The sequence below is a fragment of the Poecilia reticulata genome, linkage group LG7 (genome assembly GCF_000633615.1).
Source record: "Poecilia reticulata strain Guanapo linkage group LG7, Guppy_female_1.0+MT, whole genome shotgun sequence".
Taxonomy (NCBI): domain Eukaryota; kingdom Metazoa; phylum Chordata; class Actinopteri; order Cyprinodontiformes; family Poeciliidae; genus Poecilia; species Poecilia reticulata.
The window spans coordinates 16,992,639-17,015,688 of NC_024337.1; the positions used below are offsets into that span (position 1 = coordinate 16,992,639).

The 23,050-nt window shown below is 37.9% G+C and overlaps 2 protein-coding genes across 4 annotated transcripts in view; both read left to right on the forward strand.

The window, feature by feature from the left end:
* klhl12 (kelch-like family member 12) overlaps positions 1 to 13,371 on the forward strand; it is a 65,241-nt gene extending 51,870 nt beyond the window's left edge. Inside the window, exons 1-12 of one of the 3 annotated variants that reach the window (XM_008414420.2) lie at positions 697 to 1,216; positions 2,579 to 2,805; positions 4,464 to 4,617; positions 5,097 to 5,314; positions 6,851 to 7,000; positions 7,118 to 7,232; positions 7,316 to 7,422; positions 8,351 to 8,546; positions 8,659 to 8,817; positions 9,791 to 9,889; positions 9,957 to 10,143; positions 12,561 to 13,371. In XM_008414420.2, the coding sequence (XP_008412642.1) occupies positions 1,159 to 1,216; positions 2,579 to 2,805; positions 4,464 to 4,617; positions 5,097 to 5,314; positions 6,851 to 7,000; positions 7,118 to 7,232; positions 7,316 to 7,422; positions 8,351 to 8,546; positions 8,659 to 8,817; positions 9,791 to 9,889; positions 9,957 to 10,143; positions 12,561 to 12,687 (1,797 nt within the window). In that variant the 5' untranslated portion in view covers positions 697 to 1,158 and the 3' untranslated portion in view covers positions 12,688 to 13,371. Of the gene's footprint in view, positions 1 to 696; positions 1,217 to 2,578; positions 2,806 to 4,463; positions 4,618 to 5,096; positions 5,315 to 6,850; positions 7,001 to 7,117; positions 7,233 to 7,315; positions 7,423 to 8,350; positions 8,547 to 8,658; positions 8,818 to 9,790; positions 9,890 to 9,956; positions 10,144 to 12,560 lie in introns of those variants that run through there. The other 2 variants (XM_008414422.2, XM_008414421.2) reach the window with 2 other exon arrangements.
* Positions 13,372 to 13,487: 116 nt separating this feature from the next.
* tuba5 (tubulin alpha 5) lies at positions 13,488 to 21,512 on the forward strand. The gene is made up of 5 exons (XM_008414416.2): positions 13,488 to 14,472; positions 16,039 to 16,264; positions 17,290 to 17,438; positions 18,749 to 19,429; positions 20,348 to 21,512. The coding sequence occupies exons 1-5, from the start codon at positions 14,470 to 14,472 to the stop codon at positions 20,633 to 20,635; spliced, it is 1,347 nt and encodes a 448-aa protein (XP_008412638.1). The 5' UTR covers positions 13,488 to 14,469; the 3' UTR covers positions 20,636 to 21,512.
* The last annotated feature ends 1,538 nt before the right edge of the window (positions 21,513 to 23,050 follow it).

Below are 23,050 nucleotides of genomic sequence, written 5' to 3' on the forward strand. Positions count from 1 at the left end.
ATACTACCAACATTAATATTGTTATTATACAAATTGGATGTATTATAATACTGCCAATACTGTTATAATTTAAATGTATATTATGTTTACCATATTGCTCCTGAACATTAAGTATTATAATACTACCAATATTGGTAACATTATTAGTAACAGTGGTAGTATTTGGTATTACTTTTCTAAATTTGGAAAATAAAAAATTTTCTGAAGATATGTTCATATTTTTTCTAGAAAATTTCTGACATAAATGTCAAAAATTTTTTTATAGTCAAAAATGTTTGACTTTTGGAAATATTCTCAGTTTCAACTTTGGAAACTCAAAACTTTCCATGTTTTTCTCAAATCTTTGAGATTAATCTAAAAATGTTTTCACTTTTTATAGCAAACATTCTACTACTCAAAAATAGATTTCTTTTTCAGAACATTTCTAAGATTAATCTCAAAACTTCTGAGTTTCAAAAGTTTTTTGTTTGTTTTTTTTACCTTTGGACTTTGGAAACTCAGAAATTTCCATTTTTTTATAAACTTTTTTACAAAATGTATTCCTCCTGTATTTCTTTCTACAATGACCGTACACAACAACAGATCTTTGAAACGTGCACAACTTTGTCTCACCAAAAAAATGCCTACCACAATATGGCGACGACGTTTACGTCCGTCCCCGACGCTCATGCGACGTCTATTCTTCAATCTCTATGTCTGTTTACGTCCCATCTGAGGAGTCGTTGCTGCTGCTGTTTCTTCTGGTGGTCGAACTGTGACCTGCTGCAGCTTAGTTTCTATATAAAGATCGTGTCCGAAATAATATGAGTTTAATCTGAAATTGTAGACGTTTACGTCCCCGCCGAGGCCGAACATGGTGTGAGTTGGCAGGGGCCATGACAGATTAGACTAATTTGACAGCGTTCAAGAGCTGGGGGGGGGGGACTTTGGTGCTACTACCGTTAGCTAGCAAAGCAACTTAGCTTAGGCGCTTTGAATCTGCCTTACTGCCGCGACAGGTATTATGCAAATTCTTGCCAAGTTGTTCTGTGTGTGTCGCTTCTTGTGTTGTCTTCCTGGGCCGTGCAGCCCGCTTCATATCGCTGTGCTTTCCTGAGTTTGTTGTCTGGCGTTGGCGTTAGCCGTCAGCTGTCGTTGACTGCTGCAGACTGTTAGCTCATGTGTAGCTATAGTTATTGCCTCCCAGTGGTGGAAAAAGTGTTCAGATCTTTAAACGGTAAGTTGTATCTCAACAAACCCACATGCAAAAAGGAGTGAAAAAAATCTTTATAGTTTTTCACTAGAGGAATTATGAGTAGGAAGTCCATCCTCTATATATTTTTGTAGATAAGTTTGATTTTGTAGTTTTTTTAAAGGTATTTTGGATACTAAACAGTCTTATTTTGTGTAAGTACAATTGTCACTCCTAACAATTCTCTTTACTGGTATAAACATAATTTCTATGTTTTCAAATTGGTTGGATTTTCCTCTGCAAATGTAATATCAGATATAGGGCTGCACAATATATTGCGACTACATTGTCATCATTGCAGTATAAGTGTGCAACATTAATATTTCAAAAATAACTGTTTTGAGTGCAATAATTGTTGGCTAATGTATTCAAAGCAGGGATGGAGGGCTCAAGTCTGATCTCAAGCTGATTTTTTTCTTGGTCTTTGTTTTGGAAGAACTGGCCTTGACTCCATTCCTGATATGGCAAATCTTTGTTATTCTCTTACTGCTTTTGTTTGATTTATTTTTTATTTATAATACACCTTTTGTGCAATGTAAGCTGATGAATTCACTTTATTGAATGTGCATCAATGTGTGTCTAGGTRTAATAACTTAAATATTACTAGTTTAATACCAAGAGGTAGTTTTGGTTGTGTAAATTAACGTTTTTAATTWAATTTTTGCAGTTTGGGTTGTGCAAAGAAAAAAAAAATGTCCTAAAATATTAGTAATACTAATCAATCTCTGTCTTTTCAGAGAACCGGCTGTAACTCAGTGACTCCAGGTTTTCTGAACTAGGAATCAGGTGTTGTAAACAGACAAAAATAAAGAATACATTTCCTCTTAAAAACTCAGAAATTTTCTTAAAAATATAATGAAAAAGAAAGATAATTTTTGAGATCTAAAAGTAAAAAAAAATGCTTTACAAAAAAACTGAGATTAACTTCAAAAATGTTCTGGGAAAAAAAAACATTTCTGAGTTTGAATAGTTTAAAATTTGCTAGAAAAAACTAGAACATTTTTAGATTAATCTAATTTTAGCATTTTTCATGCTAATGTAATATTTAGCCAAGTGGACAGAGTGCTGTCACCAAACTCAAATGCTAAAAGCACAGATGATAAAGAAAGGCAAGAATAAAATAGGCATGTTTGGCAACTGATATTGTAAAAAWWTTTKAATATCATGCAGGTCTAACAGTACGAATAGCTCAAAAACGGCAAAAATCAGTTATTGCATTCACTAAAGAATGAATATGTATGAATATCACAGGTTAAAAGTCTCTAAAGGAAAACCCGGGGATGTTAAACCGGTTGTGTTCAGTTTTAATTCGTCTTTTCTGAAACTTTTCCTTTGGTTTTCTTTCAGATTCCTGTGGTAGTTTGAGATCGTTGACGGATTCCGGTGGCAGCATGGCTCCCAAAGACATCATGACGAATTCCCACGCCAAGTCCATCCTCAATGCAATGAACTCTCTACGCAAGAGCAACACGCTCTGTGACATCACTCTGAGGGTGGACAGCACCGACTTCCCGGCTCACCGGATCGTCTTGGCCGCCTGCAGCGACTATTTCTGTGCCATGTTCACCAGCGAGGTAAAAAWRWWTTTCTRTGTTACAAAGAAAGACGACGGCACTCACTTCGCTGCCGGACGCGCATCAGCTAGGCAAAACTGGAGAGAAAAGTTATGATAACTTTAAACAAAATGGAGTGTGAGAGAGCATCGTTACTCACAATGTGCTTTGTAAAGATGTCCATGTTGTTTTGCCTGTAAAGACTCGTTGATCAGTTTGATTGTTTTTGTATTGCATATTTGATTTTAATCAAAACAAAGATCAGATTTGTGTCACTAAATCGCATAACCGGATAGTTGAGTGTTTGCAGTCTGAACAGTCTAAGGGTTCGGTTGCCATGAAGCCAATAAATATTTTTTTAATGATTATTGAGAACAGTATAAATAACTTCTGATTTTATTTTATTTTTTATGTAAATGAAGTTTGATTTCCTTTCAGAAACAAATGAAAAACTTTTACTGTTTTTAGCTAGGGTGGCTTAGAAGGTTAATTTACGATAAATGTTTTGTTGATAGACTTCCTTCATTATTCCACTTAGTTTCTGRAATTCACCAGTTCAACTGTCAGTGACACAGCCCCATAGCATGATGCTGCCATCCCCATGTTTTAAAGTTGGAACTGATTTCTTTTTTTTCAATACTTCCTCTTGACGCCTCCAAGGATACTTTTATCAGTGCAGTGAAATTTATACATTTTTGTCTAGTTTGACCCTAAAATCTCTCAGGAGGTATTTTTTCTTCTTCATGTTGGTGGCTTTGCATTTCAGTCAAACTTAAATGTCTCACATATGTAACTGGACCCGTTTTCTTGTTCAGAAATTCAATATTTCCTTCATTGATGACGATGTCAGTGTTGCTCCTGCGGTTCAGGCTTGGTGGTTCCCGGCTTGTTTCTYATGCTTCTCTCTTAATTTTCTCAGACAAAGTTAAAAGGATATTCAAMAAGGATAAYGATCCCAAACAAACATTAAAAGTCRCAGTAGAAAATATAAACCAAGCTGTTTGTTCCTAATCAGTGAAGCTATGAGTTTGATGCTCTCCTCTTGCAATCTRCTTGATCACAAAAAGAAAAAACAGCCGGAATCTTCTTAAGGTTTGACTGTTTACTTCAAAAATAAAAACTATAAATTRTCCACAAAAACAATACAGACTAAAATAATCTGAGTGAGGTCATTAAACTGTGTTTCCACTCCAACTCCTACACTCCAAAACCTCGTTAACTATCTAATAAATAAATATGSAAGTTTGCCTTAGTATAGTTTCCAATATTTAAAATCCTTTTACATGAGAGTTTTTAAACTGTAATTTATCAAACTACACATTTTATTCACTTTTGAGTAATCATTTTAATCACATTTAAGTCATGATAAGAAATATGAGTTTGTGTATAATAGGTTTCTACACAAGCTGGCATAAAGCTTTTGGAAAATCATGAACTCGACGAAACTRAACATTTGAAAATTATACTYAAAAGACAAATTCTACCAATTCTGGGTAACCTGGTAAAATGTGGCAGAAGCTTGWTCATGGCCATAAAATGCATGAAGTCAACATCCAAGATACATTTAATCAAATGTTAATGGGGTTGGATTTATATTACTGAGCTTTCAGGTGCATGTGGGTCTTTTGGTAATAAGTTAAACTAACCTCCTAATGTTATATCTCATTGTAAACCTGCAGCTTGCAGAAAAGGGGAAATCTTTTGTCGACATCCAGGGACTCACAGCATCAACAATGGAGATCCTGCTGGACTTTGTGTACACRGAGACGGTGCTCGTCACAGTGGAAAACGTGCAGGAGCTGCTGCCTGCAGCATGTCTGCTTCAGCTTAAAGGTACCTTTCTGTTCATGGATGATTGTTCCCCTTTAATGTAAAAGTTTATTTGATCCAGATTAATCTATACGATTATTCTACAGGTTTTTAACTTAGCCACTTAAGACTTTTTTATGAAGTATCAGAAATACATTAAAACATTCAAACAATCCAATTCCTTTTTTTTATTTAAAAACAACGCAATAATACTTTAGTAAAGATAAAACGATACGACTTGAGGAGTTTTGAATAAACCATTTTTATAGATAAAGGTGTTTTTATCTTAATTGCAAAATGTATTTATTTTTTACAGTTTCTGCTTGTTTACTGTTTTTCTTTTCATCAAATGGCTTTAAAAAATATTTTTTATACGTCATTTAACGATTAATCAGTTACTAAATTTGTTGACGATTATTTCACTAATCGATTAATCRTTTCAGCCGTAGCAGAAATCTGTAATGACGCGTGTTTATTTGCAAACATATTTGTGTTTTGCTCAGGAGTGAAAAGGGCGTGCTGCGACTTCCTAGAGTCTCAGCTCGATCCGTCAAACTGCCTGGGGATTCGGGACTTCGCCGAAACTCACAACTGCCTCGACCTGATGCAGGCCGCCGAGCTCTTTTCCCAGAAGCATTTCTCCGAGGTGGTTCAGCACGAGGAGTTCATGCTCCTGAGCCAGACAGAAGTTGAGAAGCTCATAAAGTGCGATGAAATCCAGGTAGGACAGCTTCAGTAGCAGGTTTCTGTTCTGCTGGGCTTTAAGTGTTAAAAACCTGCACTWATATTGTTGAAGAAGTGCAAATTTAGCCTGATTTTTGCAGCTTTTTTACTATCTGTCAARAACCTGTGCAGGAAAAGTGAACAACAAGTATCAACTCGCTTTAATCTCACCACTACCCACCTCCCCTCCTGCCATCCACCCGCCATCTTTGGATTTGTGGATTGGCCTGACAATGAAATTGCAGAGAACTGAACCTGATTAAAGTTTGCCTTTGTGCTCAGGAAATTCCTGTTTCCCAACCACATGCCTTGTTTTGTGAAAACACAGTTATTACCACAGGATGATTTATAGATCATCAATTGTGTCGAATTATCTTTCCTGGGATTTTTGTTGTTTTTAAGAGAAAACTAGACTACACATGTGAAAGGCAGTCACGGATAATTTGCACTCAGTCAAAGCGGACTCTGTCATCTTTGAGGATTTTAGGGCTTGTTTCACCTTTGGCTGATTGCACTGTTACATGAGCAGATCGTGCTTCGCTTGGTGCAAGAAAATGATTTAAATTACGGCAGTCCGGAAGATCTACAGACAACCTGTGTGAGAGAGAAAATCTGCTTCATATCAAGATTTTAGAGAAAGAGAAAAAATTAGACCTTAACTTAACAGTTGGTTACCATGAGCAACGTGTGAATATGACATAAACAAATAGTTTGTGGTTGCAATGTGACAAAATGTGGAAAAAATTCTTGAGGTAAAGACACAAGCTGATTGTCTCTCTCTGTTTCAACCTTATGTTGACACAAATGATAAATTTTGCACATTTYGTACTCTGGTTTGGGTCTCAACTGTTTTTAAAACAGCCCAAACCCACAGCTGTTTTTCTCGTAATAACGTTTTGGAGCCTGGAAAATGAGCYGCTTCAAAATCCTCACTAGTATTAAGTCACAAGGAGCAGTGCRCCGTTACCTAGCAACTCACGCAAAGTTGCAGCACGTTTGGTCAGCTGGTTTTACYGCTATATATGCTGTACAATGGCTGCTGGAAAAGACAAGTGTTTTGTTGTTGACTTACCATCCAGAAAMCACTCGCTGCATTCCTGTTGGTTGTGCAGGAGGCTCTTCTAACGCTTTTCAAAGATGTGTGGTTGTATAATTGTGCATCTGTTTGCAGCCATTTTCACATGCGAGTGTAAACGTTGAGTTAGGGGGGGAGAGGGGGGGGGCATGGCCAGCAGCAGCTTATGTAGATTTAAAGTGGCAAGAGGCCATAAAAGAGCAGACTAAAATCTAATTATCTAGGAAGGATTTTGTGCAAAAATGTAATAGTTCATAGAACAATCCTAACCTGTTTAAGGAAGCATAATGGGTCACYTTTAACAAACTTTGCCTCTTTGCCTTGTTAAATTATGTTTAAGTGACTGCATTTCGATTTTATGMAAAATTACTCAACATTCAGCTCCTTGCGGTTGAACAGTCTCTCTAAACATTGTCCGCGTCTTTCCCTTTAAAATGTTCTGCTGTGGTTTGTGTCCAGGTGGATTCAGAGGAGCCTGTGTTTGAGGCCGTGTTGAACTGGGTGAAACACAACAGGAAAGAGCGAGAGCCCTACCTCCCAGACATGCTGGAGTTTGTCCGCATGCCGCTCCTTACCCCCCGCTACATTACAGATGTCATTGATGCTGAGGTGAGCCAGGCGACCCGCAAACAGGTCGTTGTGTAATCAGGCGCCCAGCGTCAGATGAAAGATCTCCTGCTGAAGCATTTATCACACCATAATTAAACAGGTTTTCACATGTTTTAGCCTCTCATTCGATGTAGCCTGCCTTGTCGAGACCTCGTTGATGAGGCCAAAAAATTCCACTTAAGACCGGAGCTGAGGAGTGAGATGCAGGGTCCTCGCACACAAGCCAGATTAGGTAGGAGCCCTGCTTTCAGCTGCAATTTGTTTAAGTGCACGTCTCTGATTTTCAAGCATTTTAATCACACTGTTCATTCTTAGGTGCCAAAGAAGTCCTGCTGGTTATAGGTGGCTTCGGCAGCCAGCAGTCGCCAATAGATGTAGTCGAGAAATATGATCCCAAAACCCAGGAATGGAGCTTTCTGCCTGTGAGTGTAAATATTTTGAAGAAGCAGCTTGATGTTTTAATTCTCGGGAGGGGGGATGTAAACAATTAGTCGACTTATGATTAATGGTTTATTAGCGGTTTATTGAAGCCATCTATCAGAAGGGACAGAGCAAGCTGTACTTCTTGAGGAAGCTCAGATCCTTCAAGCTTTTTACCAAGATGCTGCAGATCTTCTATAAGTCTGTTTGTTGAGAGCGTCATCTGTAGGGGCATCAGCATCAGAGCCAGGGACCTAAAAAGGCTCAACAGCCTGATAAAGAAGGCTGGTTCTGTTCTGGTTCTGTTCTGGGGACGACTGTGGAACCTCTGGAGATGACGATGCAAAGTAGAATTCTTCATAAGATCAAGAAAATTATTGACAGCCATGACCATCCTCTTCATGAGACTCTTTAGAAAACAGAAAATATCGCAGAAAAATTCATGCTGCCAATAAACATGGTTAATTTTGAAGACTGTCGTGAGTTAATGAACTTCACTAAGCAGTTTTAACATCAGATCCGCTACAGGCTGTACTTCTATATGAAAATTTTTCTGTTGAGGGATTAAGTGTTTGACATATTTTATTCTTTTCATCTTTTATTTTTCTATTCAGCAACCTAAGAAGTTTCAGTTTTGTTATGCTTTAAATACGTCTAAATTTAATGTGGAAAAAGCATAGTTTTCCATTTATTCAGTTAGTATTTAATACAGCTGATTCAACATAGTCTTAAATTTTGAGGTTTTTTTAATTCAGCATATTATGAAAAATTTAGCCCTTCATGTTATACAAACTTGGTCAGCCTTCTTGATACAAGAGAAAACTCAAATGTTTAAGAAAATGTCCACTTATCAATTAATTGTAAGTTGGTCGATTAACCCAATCAACTTTAGATCAACTCATTAATCGATAACTTGTGTATCCAAACCAGAATATCGCCCGTAAAAGGCGCTACGTTGCCACTGTGTCGCTACACGATCGAGTTTACGTGATCGGAGGCTATGACGGCCGGTCCAGGCTCAGCTCGGTGGAGTGCCTGGACTACACCGCAGACGAAGACGGCGTTTGGTACACCGTCGCCACCATGAATGTACGCCGCGGCCTCGCTGGGGCCACGACCCTGGGAGGTAAATATTTTCAGGTGGTTTACCATCAAGATAATTCTTTGAAGAATCTGCTTCAGGAATAAAAAATCAATAATTTATTTACTCAGCAGTTATATTAATTATCTTTCAACAGATATGATCTATGTTGCCGGTGGCTTCGATGGCAGCCGACGGCACACCAGCATGGAGCGATACGACCCCAATATCGACCAGTGGAGCATGCTGGGAGATATGCAGACTGCTAGAGAAGGAGCTGGCCTGGTGGTGGCCAGTGGGCTGATCTACTGTCTAGGTATGGTGTTCATAAAATGTATTCTTACAACACAGTTGTTTGTCTATTTGTCTCAGAACCTGAACTATATTTAGATGGTTCAGAGAAAAATGTGGTTTTTCTCTGTGTTTTTATTTAGTTTTTAAAGCGGAATCTATTGTGCAAAATTCACATTTTGCACATTTTTGCACCTCCATTTGGGTCTTTAATGCTTCTAAAAACAACCCATGCACTTAAAAAAATTTGAAACACCCACACTGTCTTTGGAAAATGAGCCATTTAAAAAAGCCTCCAAAATGTAATACCACAAATAAGCAGGCACTGCCCTTCACCTAGCAGCCCCGGCCGAGTCCAGCCTGTTACTTAGCAACCGAAGCGGAGCTCCAGCATGTTTGGTTAGCTGGTTTTACCACTGTATGCGCCTATGCAATGGCTGCTGGAAAAGACAAGTGTTTTGTTGTTGACTTACGATTCAGTGATAGTCCTGTTCTGTGCTGAATATGTCTGTAGACACTTTGGACTTTTCTTCTGTTTATATTCTGTCAATTTGCAACAAATGTCATCTCAAGGCACTTTACAAAGCAAAAAGAGTCAATTTAATCCAATCATACAGACAAATTCCAAACCATATACACACATATCAACTGATCCCATTTATGTAAAAAAAAAGACAGTCATGTTGAGTTTATTATTCAAATTGGTTAAAATGTTTTCTATCTAAGGAAACTCAGCAGATTGCACCAAGTCATCAACTTGCGGCATTCACTCCTGGACAAACATGCAGCGACAAACAATCATGCATTATTTGATTGACTCTGCAGCAGTCCATTGTTAACAGCTGCAAAGCTGTAGAACTGGAGTGAAAATAAATCAATTTTAATATATGAGAAAATGAAAAAAAGTACAGACAATACAGCTTTAGAAACATGAAACGTTACTATAAATACAACCAGTTAACAGATCACATTAATCTAAACAGCTTTCCTCCTTCCAGGCGGTTATGACGGCCTAAATATCCTGAACTCAGTGGAAAGATACGACCCACACACGGGTCACTGGACCAGTGTGACACCCATGGCCACGAAGCGGTCAGGTGAGTTAAGAAAACAGATTAAGACATGAATTTTACTCCTCATCTGACACATCCAAATTGTCTTCAGGGGCTGGTGTGGCGCTACTTAACGACCACATTTATGTCGTGGGAGGGTTTGATGGCGTTTCACACCTCGACTCGGTGGAGGTTTACAACATCAGGACAGACTACTGGACCACTGTGGCGAGCATGACGACGCCACGGTGTTACGTAGGAGCTACTGTCCTCAGAGGACGACTCTACGCCATCGCCGGGTGAGATTAAACGTCCTTCCCATAAGTACATTTTTCTGTTTAAATTCTAAAACGCTAATTTAGTATCAGTTGAATAAAGTTCAATATCTGAATTCTTCAAGTAGTTCTGTTTATATTCATGCTCTTATTTTGAAGTGCGTGAAGACTGCTAGCATAGCAGTTCTATTTCCTATTATTTTGTCTCTCTTTTTTTCCAATAACTTTATTTCAAACAAGAATTGTGCAGAAACAAAATATATATATGCAATATATTAGGCATTATAGAACAAGTATGTAAAAAAAAGTACCCTGGAGTGTGAGGGTTGTTGCCTTCAAGGGAATACAATTTGAATTGAAGTTAGCGCTTTAGCTTTAGCATCCACTGAATACTGTGCTGGTATTCAGTGGATGCTAAATACTAGCTAAAGGTATTTTAGCTGTTTATTATTAGCGCTTTAGGGTTATCGCAGCTAACTTTTTAGTTAGCTGTTCCCATCACTGCTTATTAGTAATGTTTTTTGTTTTAGTAAATCCAATGTGTTTTTTATTATTGTTAGTGCGAGGGGAGGTTATATAAATTACGTTGTGGCAGTGGTTTATTTCATCAGATAACTTTTGCTCAGACTGACTTTGTTCCTGCTTGGATGTAAAAGACTCCCAACATTAATTTTGCTGTCAGCTGCAAGGCGCCAACACTGAAAGCATCAACTAACATCTCCACATTATTCTGACATTCGTTTGTCAGAATCACAGAGCAGAGTCACGCTGGGTGGTATATGTTGTATTTTTTGCACCATATAAGCTTTCACAACCATGAAGCTCAAAGTCTTTACATCCCATTTGTCAACAGTACTTAAAGAAACACACCTCCTCCAAGCAGAACTTCACAATGGTTTAACAATAAATGGGTTTTCTTCACTATTTAGTCTTTCTGTGTTTTATTAGAGGTTTATTGAACAAAGAAGGCCTAAACTGTAATTTATGTACTTTTACATGTATTTTAGGTCTGTCCTATTTTTTTCTCAATTATGATACAGTGTCTTTAATGGAACAAAGCAATGCAGACAAATACTGAGGAAATGTATGTAAGCTTCTGATTTTGAAGACAATAAATAAAATTTATTATTTTATCATTAGGAAATAGACATAATTTTGGTCATTGTAACTGGCTTAAAACAAGAGACAGTGAGAAGAAAATTACTTGTGTATTTTTATTCTAGTTTCAACTGTTAAAAAAATAAATAAATATTACATCCTACATTTTACACAGTTTTGTTCTTCTATTTGGGTCTCTACTGTTTCCATAAACACCCAGCCATTTGTTTGGCAATTATTCAATGTTTTTTGGTGCCTGGAAAGTGAGCCGTTTCAAAAAACTCTTCTTAAGTGACAACGGACGGGCACTGCACCGTTACCTAGCAACCCAACCTGAGCCCAGCCCGACTCCTAGCAACCGGCAGCTTAGAAACACCTCATTCTGAGACAATGAAATCTCATTATCTAAGAATTATTTTGTGCATTAACATGTTTTATTTAGCCCATAGGTTGATCTTAACCTGTTCAAGGAAGCATAAGTTACATTTAAACAGAAATATTACAATTACGTAACAAAGATTTACCATATTTTCCGCACTATAAGGAGTACCGGATTATAAGGCACACCATCAATGAATGGCCTATTTTAAAACTTTTTTCATATATAAGGCGCATAGAATAGACGCTTCAGTTTGGGTTGCCAATTTGTTCCGTACTCTATTATTACACATCCACATTGTAAAGAAGTGGTCCCCGAGTACTTTATATAGTTGGCTGCCCCAATCATTGTTTCACTCACGGCGTTGGTGTTGCGATATTGTGCCCAACTACTTTCTGGGTAACACAGACCAACAGGCACACCGCCGCAGCCTCCCTCCTGCCCCCCTCCCCGGCTTTAAATGTATTATCAAACTTTATTAACAAACCAGCGCTCTGACAGCTATCCCAGCATGCACCGCGTACTTCTTCTTCTACGGAGGAAAATGAAGTCGGCGGCTGCTTACCGTAGTTGCTAGACCTGTTGTGGCTCAATATTGGTCCATATATAAGGTGCACCGGATTATAAGGCGCACTGTCGGCTTTTGAGGAAATTGAAGGTTTTTAGGTGCGCCTTATAGTGCGGAAAATACGGTACCTACAAAATCAGTTTTCAAATGGGAATTTAATTTATTAAGTTAAACGATATCCAAACCAATAAAGAAAATTATTGCCTCACTGTTAAATTTTAAATAAATTGTACTTAATCACATTTTTCAGTGTGTTCATTTACTACATGCAGAGCTGTTACTGCCTGACATTTAAAATCAAGAAATCACAACATGAAGTAGGGTAAAAAAATAACTCAAAACAGAAACAAAGTATAAGTGCATACAGGAGACTCAGTCCGTCTGTTTCTCCCCTAGATACGACGGGAACTCCCTTCTCAGCAGCATCGAATGTTACGACCCGGTTATCGACTCCTGGGAGGTCGTCACCTCCATGGCAACCCAGCGGTGCGACGCGGGAGTCTGCGTTCTGCGAGAGAAGTAACCCTGGGTCCAGAAGAAGGACGAACACAGGAGGACAGGCAGCTAGACGTTTTCTAAAATGTCACTACTAACAGAACCACGAAGGAACGGATGCCAAGTTGCCAGAATATGCAAGCGGAGGGTTGGGACTGTGCTACAGAGATTGAGACTTTGCGTCACTTTCAAGGAGCCCATCGCCACTTGCATGAGTCTACAATGGTGTCTGTTGTCACATGTGAGATTATTTTTTCAGAAGTGCAATATATTTTTACCCATCAAAAGAAAAACTGTGGAGCAGATTAAGACTCCTGCTGCTATTTGCCTTATGACTTTCACCTGCATCAAACATGTTGCCTCCCATCTGACTGATATTACATTGTCTTATTATGGAGTGAACTGATTCAGCATATGCATGCTCATCAGTGCGCAATAATGTAAATGGGACTTTTAGATGGAAATCGCTTTAACACAGAAGGTTTATTTCTTTCAATCAAGTTATATTTTGAGATGAATATTGGTTTAGAAAACAACTGAACTGTGCTACTTGATTCGGGGTTTTTTTTTTTTCTCCAATTCGACGACGTTGAGAGATCAAGGTCTTACATATCAGATGCATGTAATTTTTTAAAAATTTAGACAAACGTGTAGGATACAAAGCCTGAATGTCACTGTCTGGAAAGCAAAATAAAAGTTCTCACAAATTGTCGATTTGGGAGACAAAATGTTGCATTGTTGATTCATGCAATGAATCAGATAAGATAACATTTCAAAACGGCTTTATACCAGTCAGTGCATTTCACAAAGTCAGTTAATCAGTGTTTTAACTGCCTTACCATCCTAGCACAAATTCCCTTCATATTTCTTGTTTTAAATTACAATGTTAAGTGTTTTTTGTTGGGTTTCTGAGGAGACTCTGTCAGGAAATGTTCTCAAGTATTTTAATTTGGTTGAATTCACATCAATTTTTTATTTTTAACCTGCAAGCATAGTGCTGTGACGTACGGTTTTGTTCTTCTGTCTAGTCAAGCTCAACAAAACATACTCAATGACTTTCTTTTCAAAGGACTTGGCGAGTAAGTTGCAGCAAATAACGTAGCTGATACTTCATCAGTCTCATCAATATATAAATTAAAACGTTTAGGTTTAAATGTAGAGTTTAAAACATTAAATGTCCCAACACTAATTAGGTTCCTATTAAAGTTGGAACCTCATTAAAAAGCTTAGGTCCCAACACTGAGCCTTGTGGTACTCCACAATTAATGTTTTGAGCTCTGATAAGTCTTCAATGAACTGTAAAAATGCTTTTCTGGTTAAGTATTCAACAACTTGAGAACTATGACTCTTTTTCTTTTCCCGTTGTCATTTTAATATAAGCACAAAAAAAAGTAAATACTCCATATTTCTTTATAACTGCTTAGATAAACGAAAACTCCAAACTATTACATTAAATCCAGATATCATTTGGGTTTTTTTCTGATTCTCATCCATCAAGCTTTTCTGACACAAAGTTTGGTAATGAATGAAGATTTCAGACACTTCCTCGAACAAAAGCGAAGTTCTGCGTATTTTTCCTGACGTCTGCAAGACGTGACCAAGACGGCACGTTGTGTGTGAGAAGTGGAATGATGTTGAAGGAACGTTAGAGTTGTTCCCTCCCTCCATCCATCTGCCCCCTCCTCCTGAAGCCTAAAATAAAAAGCGACGCACAACGCTGCGCCGAGTCGGATGAGACGCGTCCCGGGACGTTACAGGGGAATTTCACTGTCTGCAAAATAGTTTTCTTTCATCACCTGGATCAATCAATATGGTAAGAAAACAAAATGTTTTTTGTTTTTTTTTAATGCATCATTCTTCTGTTTATTTTCACTGAATTACCTGGTTGCAATATGTCATATTTTATCGAATCTGAAAATATAATGAGGCCAAAACTGYACTTTACTTGCGAATGTGCAAGATTGGGGAGAAAACTGTTTTACGTTTTAATCCTTTTCAGTCTGGTTGTTTATCTTACAAATGTCATTCAACAGTGAAAAATCATCTAATGGGATGTTCTCCCTGCAGCAGAGACGACATCAAATTCTCAGCATGTTGAAACACGACTGCTGGAAAAACAACAGACTGCTGTAATAAAGCTGGTCTCTGCTCAACTTTTTTTTTTTTTTTTTACTGTAATCCAAATTACTGAATGCCATTTGTTTTCATAACTTAAAAATGTTTTTACATAAATAGCGAAAAGGCCCATTTAAAATTAATTCAATTCAGTTTATTTATATAGTGCCAATCAGAGGTGGCAACTAGTTATATTTACTCAGTTGCATTTACTTGAGTAACTTTTTTGAAAACAATTTCAGTTAGGAGGAGTTTTAGAATGCAGTACTTTTTATTTTTACTTGAATAAGGTTTCTACTCACTGTAACTTCATCATCTACAAACATATTTTAACCAAAATTCACCTTACAAGAAAACACACCTCGAGTGGGACCTTTTGTTTATACACAAGCTTGTTTTTCTTATTTTATTTTCTATTATGTATTTGAAGGTCAAGAAGATCCAGTAAGTATTATATATTGTCACAAAAAGTAGTTAACCCTGTTCTAACACACACACACACACACACACACTACCTACTATAGGTACTACTCTGCCTAAATTTACAATGTTGTCACAGTTTATAATATGTTTGTCATTTCAGTCTTTAAAATATTAGAACTTGCACATGATTTTAGACTTTGTTTTTATCTAACATTTTTAAATGCAGTATAAAATCTGTGACCTTTTTATGAAATACTTTTTACTCTTAATTGAGTCATTTCTAGGAGGGCTACTTTTTACTTTTACTTGAGCAAAAATATTTTTTTAAAGTAGTGATACTCTTACTTCTGTACAATCTTTGGTACATTTGACATTTTTGTTTAGAAATATTCAGTAATGCCCGCTTAAATTTTCTTTGCGTGCGTATTTTAATTAAATCCAACCACACAATTCAAATAAATAAGAAAATGATGATTTAAAATAATTTTCCTTTGTTAGATTTTTTAATATATAAAAATAAAAATTTGTAATAATTATATCTACATTAAATTATATAAGTATTTACTTTAAATAAAAATAATTTACATTAAATACTTTTGACAATTGTAACATTTTAATTATTGTACCTTTCTTTATCTTAATTTAATATTTAGTATATTTGTTTCCTCAGGACTACACATGGTTTTATTTATTTTTATATATTACTCATCTTATGAAGCAGTTATTAGTTGCCCTTTAATATCCTTATTTTTTAATGTTTGTGTTGGAAGTGACTGATTTGTCTCTGTTCTTTGTCTTTTGCTGCCGGAAACATTCATCTTCTTTACATTTTCCTCCACAGAGAGAGTGCATCTCCATCCATGTGGGCCAGGCAGGCGTTCAGACTGGAAATGCATGCTGGGAGCTGTTCTGCCTGGAGCACGGCGTCGGTCCTGATGGCGTTTTCCTGGACGGTCCTGTAGCTCCGAATTGCCGTGAAGATCCGTTCAACACTTTCTTCAACACTGGGAGTTTTGGTCGTCACGTTCCCAGAGCGCTCTTCGTCGACCTGGAGCCCACAGTGATCGGTGAGCACATCTTTATGGAAGTATTAAACTCATTTTAATTTTTAAATTCTTTCCCTTCCTCTTTTCTGTCTTCTCACCTGAAGTTTTAGTTCTTTGCTACAACACATTTTGAGAGATTACTATGTTTATTTAATGTTCTTGGTAAAATAAACATCTAAAATATCTGATTAATTGATTTCGCTGGCTGAAAGTCAATCTGAGGGGAAGTAGCTCAAAAAGCCCAAATTTGATGTCTTCACCAGGGCCGTTTCTAGCTTTGTGGGGGCCCAAAGCGAGATGCTGTTGGGGACCCACAAAAATGCCACAGTCTGTTACTTTACAAGCAAAACAGGATACAGTTAAAAGTACACATCCTTAGGTGAATATGACTGATTGAAACTATAATACAACACTGCAAAAACACAAAATAAGTGACTTTTGTCTATTTTCTAATGCAAATATCTTAGTATACTTGGAATAAAACAAAACTAGCTTATAAATAGCTTTTCAGCAAGATATTGGAATAAATTTTTTCTTTATACTGATGGAAAAAGTACTAGTTCTATAGGCAGAATATTTCACTTATAACATTTTATAATTGAGATAATCTCCCAATGAAACTAGTACTGTTTCACCAATATTATGTAATTATTTACTTAAAATATTTCCATAATATCCTATATCTTGCTGAAAAATTACAGATAAGTTAGTTCTGTCTTATTTCAAGTGTACTAAGATATTTTCATTAGAAACCAGATCAAAAATACTTGCTAAGACATTGTTTTTGAAGTGAAAACATCAACCCTATATATGTCAAGAAAAAAGACAAATTTTGAGAGCTTAAAAGTTTCTGCTATAAAATCTGAATAAACAACAAGACACAAAACCTTGAGGACTGGATTTTGTGGCAGCATTTTTTTTTTGTAGAAAATTTCTGAGTTTTTTTGGCAGACATTTACCCATCGTTAAAGCAGCCAGCTGAAATGAAGACTAAAACAGACAACCAGTTAGATTCTGCCTGTTCTGGATTTAATTTTTCTCTCCAGACGAAGTGAGGGTCGGGAAGTACAGAGAGCTCTTCCATCCTGAGCAGCTGATCTCTGGAAAGGAGGACGCGGCCAACAACTACGCTCGAGGACATTACACCGTCGGGAAGGAGATCATCGATGGAGTCATGGAGCGTGTCCGGAAAATGGTCAGTAATTAAATGTGGGAGTAGGGCTGTACAATACTTCAATACTTCGTAACAGACACATGATCAGTATCAATAGATAATACATTTGAGAGAATATTCAATATGCAGAATATTGACTGAACTCCTTTCAAGGACTGCACAGCATTCTGGAAGATGTAGGCAGAGGAAAGGCTCTAGCCGGCTAAGGAAGCTTGGTGGCATCACCTAACTCACTCACTCTGAGGTTGCCTAGCAACTCATTCATTCTATGGTTACCTAGCAACAACCTGCTGAGTTAACTTGCACAGCAGCAGTGTAAGGTTCCACCACTTTGCTTCATAACTGCTTAAAAGTAAAAAAAAAAAACAACAACAGCGTGGAGTGAAAACTGTGGATAAAAGAGGAATAATTATGTGAGAGTAAATCTGAATTTTGTTGATCAGAGTAGTGGCTGTTTTGTTTTTTTGATATATGGACAATATAGTTCGAATCAAAAGCTCATTCTCATTCTGAAAGAAGCTCAAAATAGATTAGATAGTAACCATAATTACTATCATAGGCTGCGTTCACATTGCAGCCTGAAGTGACCCAATTCCGATTTTTTTTGACATAATGCGACCTGTATCTGATCTTTTCGCGACAGTCTGAACAACAGAAGTCGGATTCTTTTCTATTGCGACCCAGGCCACTTGGGTATCCAATACGAATCTAATTCAAATGACCTCAAGTGACCTAACATCCAGGTTGCATCCATTTGATACTCGACAAACATCACTATTCTGCGGGAAGAAAAACAACCATGACAGACTGTATTGAGGATTAATTTGTTAATATGCTGCTCCGGTTGGTCAACAACTTCAAATGTGTAAGCTATCCTCCACCCTTAGCATCCATGTTTACTTCTGCAAACACTGAGCACTTCTTTTTATAGCGGCTGGCAAAACACAGAGAACGCTGACGTTATTGCGCCCTCTACTGCGCATGCTGGACACTTTCAAGTCGTTTGCCTGTTCACACTGGAGATCACATACAGGGCACATATATTTGGAAGAACGAACGGCCAAGGCAAAAAAAATCCAATGTGACAGAAAATCTGAATTGGGTCACTTCAGACCGCAATGTGAATGCAGCCTAACAATAATTTAGAGCAAACAATGTAATGAACAAGTATTTTATAGCCCATAAACCTATCCAAACCTGTTCAAGGAAGCAAGCACCTTGAGGTTTGCAACAAGATAAAATGTGAAAAAGTTAAAGTCTTTTATTTTACCTACTGATACCCCTGAATGATTGGCTGTACATTTTGCTCCCTACTGCCTCTACCTTCTCAGACGGATCAGTGCACAGGCCTGCAGGGTTTCCTCGTCTTTCACAGCTTTGGAGGGGGCACCGGCTCCGGCTTCACCTCACTCCTAATGGAGCGTCTCTCACTGGACTACGGCAAGAAATCCAAGCTGGAGTTTGCCGTCTACCCAGCGCCCCAAGTTTCCACTGCGGTGGTGGAGCCCTACAACGCCATCCTGACCACCCACACCACCTTGGAGCACTCTGACTGTGCCTTCATGGTGGACAACGAGGCAATTTACGACATCTGCCGCCGCAATATGGACATCGAGACTCCCGGTTACATCAACCTCAACAGGCTGATCGGTCAGATCGTTTCCTCAATCACCGCCTCGCTTCGCTTCGACGGCGCTCTCAACGTTGACCTGACGGAGTTCCAGACCAACTTGGTCCCGTTTCCACGCGTCCACTTCCCGCTGGTTACCTACTCGCCCATCATCTCGGCTGAGAAGGCCTACCATGAGCAGCTGACCGTGGCGGAGATCACCAGCTCCTGCTTCGAACCAACCAATCAGATGGTGAAGTGTGACCCTCGTCGCGGCAAGTACATGGCGTGCTGCATGCTGTACAGAGGCGACGTTGTCCCGAAGGATGTGAACGCCGCCATAGCTAATATAAAGACCAGACGCTCCATCCAGTTTGTTGACTGGTGCCCCACTGGCTTTAAGGTTAGCTCCATAGGACTAAGCTTAGAAATAAAACAAAAAGTATGGAAATTTGTTTCTTTCCCAACTTTGTTCCATGTCTCATCTCTGTCTGTCCTTCCTTCTTATGTCCTTTCTTCCTTGTGTCCTTCATTTCTTATCTTCATTTTTTGCTTTATGCTTCCTTCATCCCACCTTATTTCTTTATTTCATTCATTTACTTGTACGTTTTTCCTGTCTTGCCTGCCTGGCCTCTTATTCTAGCCTCCCTTTCTTCTTGTTTCCTTTCTTAATTCTGTCCTTTTACCATTGTGTCCACCATCCATTTCTTCCTTGTGTTGTTGTTTTCCTTCCTTGTGTCCTGTGGAGGGCACAAGTTCTGTTGCTGCTTTGTATCATTCTTCCTTCTCTTTGCTATATCCTTCCTTTCTGGATTCATTCCTTCTTTCCTTCCTTCCTTGTTTCTTACCTCTATTACTGTCTTGTCATTCTTCTTTTTCTTCACTCTCCTGCCTTCCTTCCTTGTGTCCTTGCATCCTTGACCTACCTGTTCTTTCCTTGCAAGGAACAATATCTTCCTTGTTGCAAAAAAGGAATGAAGGTAGTCTACCTTCATTCCTTAGTTGTCTCCTACATTTATTCCTTCCTTGTGTCCAACCTTCACTCCTTCCTGGTCTACTTTTATTCGTTCCTTGCATTGTTGCTTCCTTTCTTGTGTCCTTCCTTTATTACCGCCTTGTTATTCTTCCTTTTCTTCACTCTAACTTCCTTGTGTCCTACCTCTGTTCCTTAGTTGTGTCCTACCACCAATGCTGCCTTGTCATTCTTCCTCCCCTTCCTTCCATTCTTGTCCTTCCTTCAATGTGTCCTGCCATCCACATATCCTTCCTTATCAGAAATGTGACTCAAGATCTCTTGTAAGTTTTGTCCTCCTGTCCACAGGTGGGCATTAATTACCAGCCTCCGACTGCGGTGCCCGGCGGAGACCTGGCCAGTGTCCAGAGGGCGGTGTGCATGCTGAGCAACACCACCGCCATCGCTGAGGCCTGGTCCCGCCTCGACCACAAGTTCGACCTCATGTACGCCAAGCGTGCGTTTGTTCACTGGTACGTGGGCGAAGGCATGGAGGAGGGGGAGTTTGCCGAAGCCCGAGAAGACCTGGCCTGTTTGGAAAAAGATTACGAAGAGCTGGGTCGGATGAGCTCCGACTCTGAAGATGAAGAAGTTTAATATCCAGATATTTCTAAATATTTTCCAAGTTGGAGCTAAATAGAAAGTATTAGACCCTTGTAAAGTATTACTTTTCCAAGCCTGTTGTTTGAAAAGGCACAAAGTGAAACCGGATTTTAATTGTACTTTGAAATGAACTGAAATTTAATTTTGTTTAGCAGGAACACAATGAGATGCTGCTTAACATAATTTACTTCTAATCCCACTATTGTCTTTTTTAAAAATTGTAGAAAATGTAAACTAAAACCACACAAGATACTTCATAGTTTAAAGCCTACAACACTGTTACTCATTACTTTCGTATTAAATCTGTTTTTTGAGGGGGAAAGTATGTACCACCTCTGTTTTTAAATGTCTTCTTTTTGCTTTTATATCACATTTAAATCAAGTTTAATTTTAGACTAATTCAACTTAAATGAATACAAAAAGTTATTTTAAATGATGAATTTATTTATTAATGAGGGGGAAAAACTCTTATGGAAGCGCTTAACTGCCACAGCTAAGAAATTAATGCAAAAGCAGTATCTCTTGTGATAAGGAGATTTAAAAATACATCCCCCTTATACCGTCTTACTCTTTCTTCTAAATCAAGGGTTTCCAAAAAATTTCAATACAGCCCCATAAACACTATTAGCATCTGGAGGGGTCACCCCTTTTGCTACAAAATATTTAAAGAAATATGAACTTTTCTCATATATATTCCCCATTTTATAACTATTACATTCGTTTAACATAAATGCTGCCTCATACTTTCTAATTTTAGTTGGCAATGAGTTCTTTCGGTTTTTGCAGACAGGCGTTTCCATTTCGCGCTTGCTAGCTTAACGACGAGCAAAGCAGCTTGATACGTTTAACTGGCAGCCAATCGGAAAGATGAGAACGGGAAACATTTAGATAAATGATATTAACTTATGTTTTTAAATATTTAAAACTAGATTATATTTTATAATTTATTTATATTATTAAGAATTTGTGATTAAAAATATAAAATTTTTCTGTTTCCCTCTAGCTTTATGAGGCACCATAGCGCTATGGTGCCTTTATGAGGCACCATAGCGCTATCTGGTGGCTGCCATTTTAAAAGCACCATTCTAGACATGACCGCATATTTTGGCTTTGACTATATCCTCCTGACTACCAGTAGTTCATTTTTGTCCTCTGTAGAGGACATGTCTAAACTTGAATATCGCCCACCACCTGCATTCTACTGAATTAATTCCTTTTGGTATCTGGAGACGACATTTAGGGCTTTTCAATGATACCACATGTGAAGGGGTGGGACTTTTGTACGTACCTTTTTCTAATTCATAAAAATGGCATTTATCAGTAATAACACATTTTATGGGAAGAGACAAATTAAGTGCATAAAACCTTTTATTATCTTACAAAGACTGTGGGATTTTTAAAAAATGGTGATTGGACAATATTTTTTTCCTGGTAGTCAGGATATTTAAAACTTGTTAAATCAAGACCACAAAACATTAGTTAAAAAGAGAATGTTTCTTGTTATAATCAGTTTTATGTCAGAGTTTCCTCTTTTAACGGAAGAGGAAACTTTTGTTAAAAGAAAGTTTTACTGCTCATATTTTCCTAGCTGTGTGTGTTAAATGCTTCCCTTGTTTCTTTTCTTCTTTCTCTATTGTTTATTTTCATGGGGACAAGTGATAAGTATAAACAAAAACATAACACCACAACATTTGTAGATGTGATGTGATTTACTAGTTTACACTTTAAAAGATAATAAATTATAATATGTCATACATAACATACAGTAGATCCTAGAAAAAAGGGCTAATCCAGTTATTGATTATGCCATCCTGCTTTCAGGTGTTTCCATTATGTGGAAATGAGTCTTTTTTACGTTTCTGTGGCAGGATTTGATCCTCCCTTTTCGGCAAATTTGTTGCATTTCAGCCGGATTGGAGAGTTTTTGGGTGTGAGCAATCTGTTTCAGATGACTCCACATTTTGACCCTCCAAGTTTGGACTTTTATTTTGGTTTTTGTTGGCTTTAGATCATTGTGTTGCTGCATAGCCAAAGTATGTTTGAGGTTGCAGTCTTGTACTGACGGCCAGTCATTCTCCTGGGGGATTTACTTTTTTATGTTTCATGGTTCTGCCATTACACCTGACCCTCAGACCATTACACTACTTGTCTTACTGCCAGCACAATGTTCTTTTTCTAACATGTTGTCTTAGTTTTATACCAGATGTAATTGAATACACACTTTCCAAAAAGTCCCTCTTTGGTTTTCTTAATCACCTTAGCATTTTCCCAAATAAAAAACCTTTTGGGAATTAGCAGGACATTTTATTGGAGAGTTTCAGATGGACCTTCGTGTTCTTTTTAGTCAGCAGAAGATTTCCCCTTCATACTTTCTCATGGTTGTAGTATTTCCTCAGTTCATGCAGCAAG

Coding starts and splice junctions, on each gene's coding strand:
- tuba5 (XM_008414416.2), top strand. Junction 16,265..17,289: donor CCTGGAGCCCACAGTGATCG/GTGAGCACATCT, acceptor TTTTCTCTCCAG/ACGAAGTGAGGGTCGGGAAG. Junction 17,439..18,748: donor TGGAGCGTGTCCGGAAAATG/GTCAGTAATTAA, acceptor CTACCTTCTCAG/ACGGATCAGTGCACAGGCCT.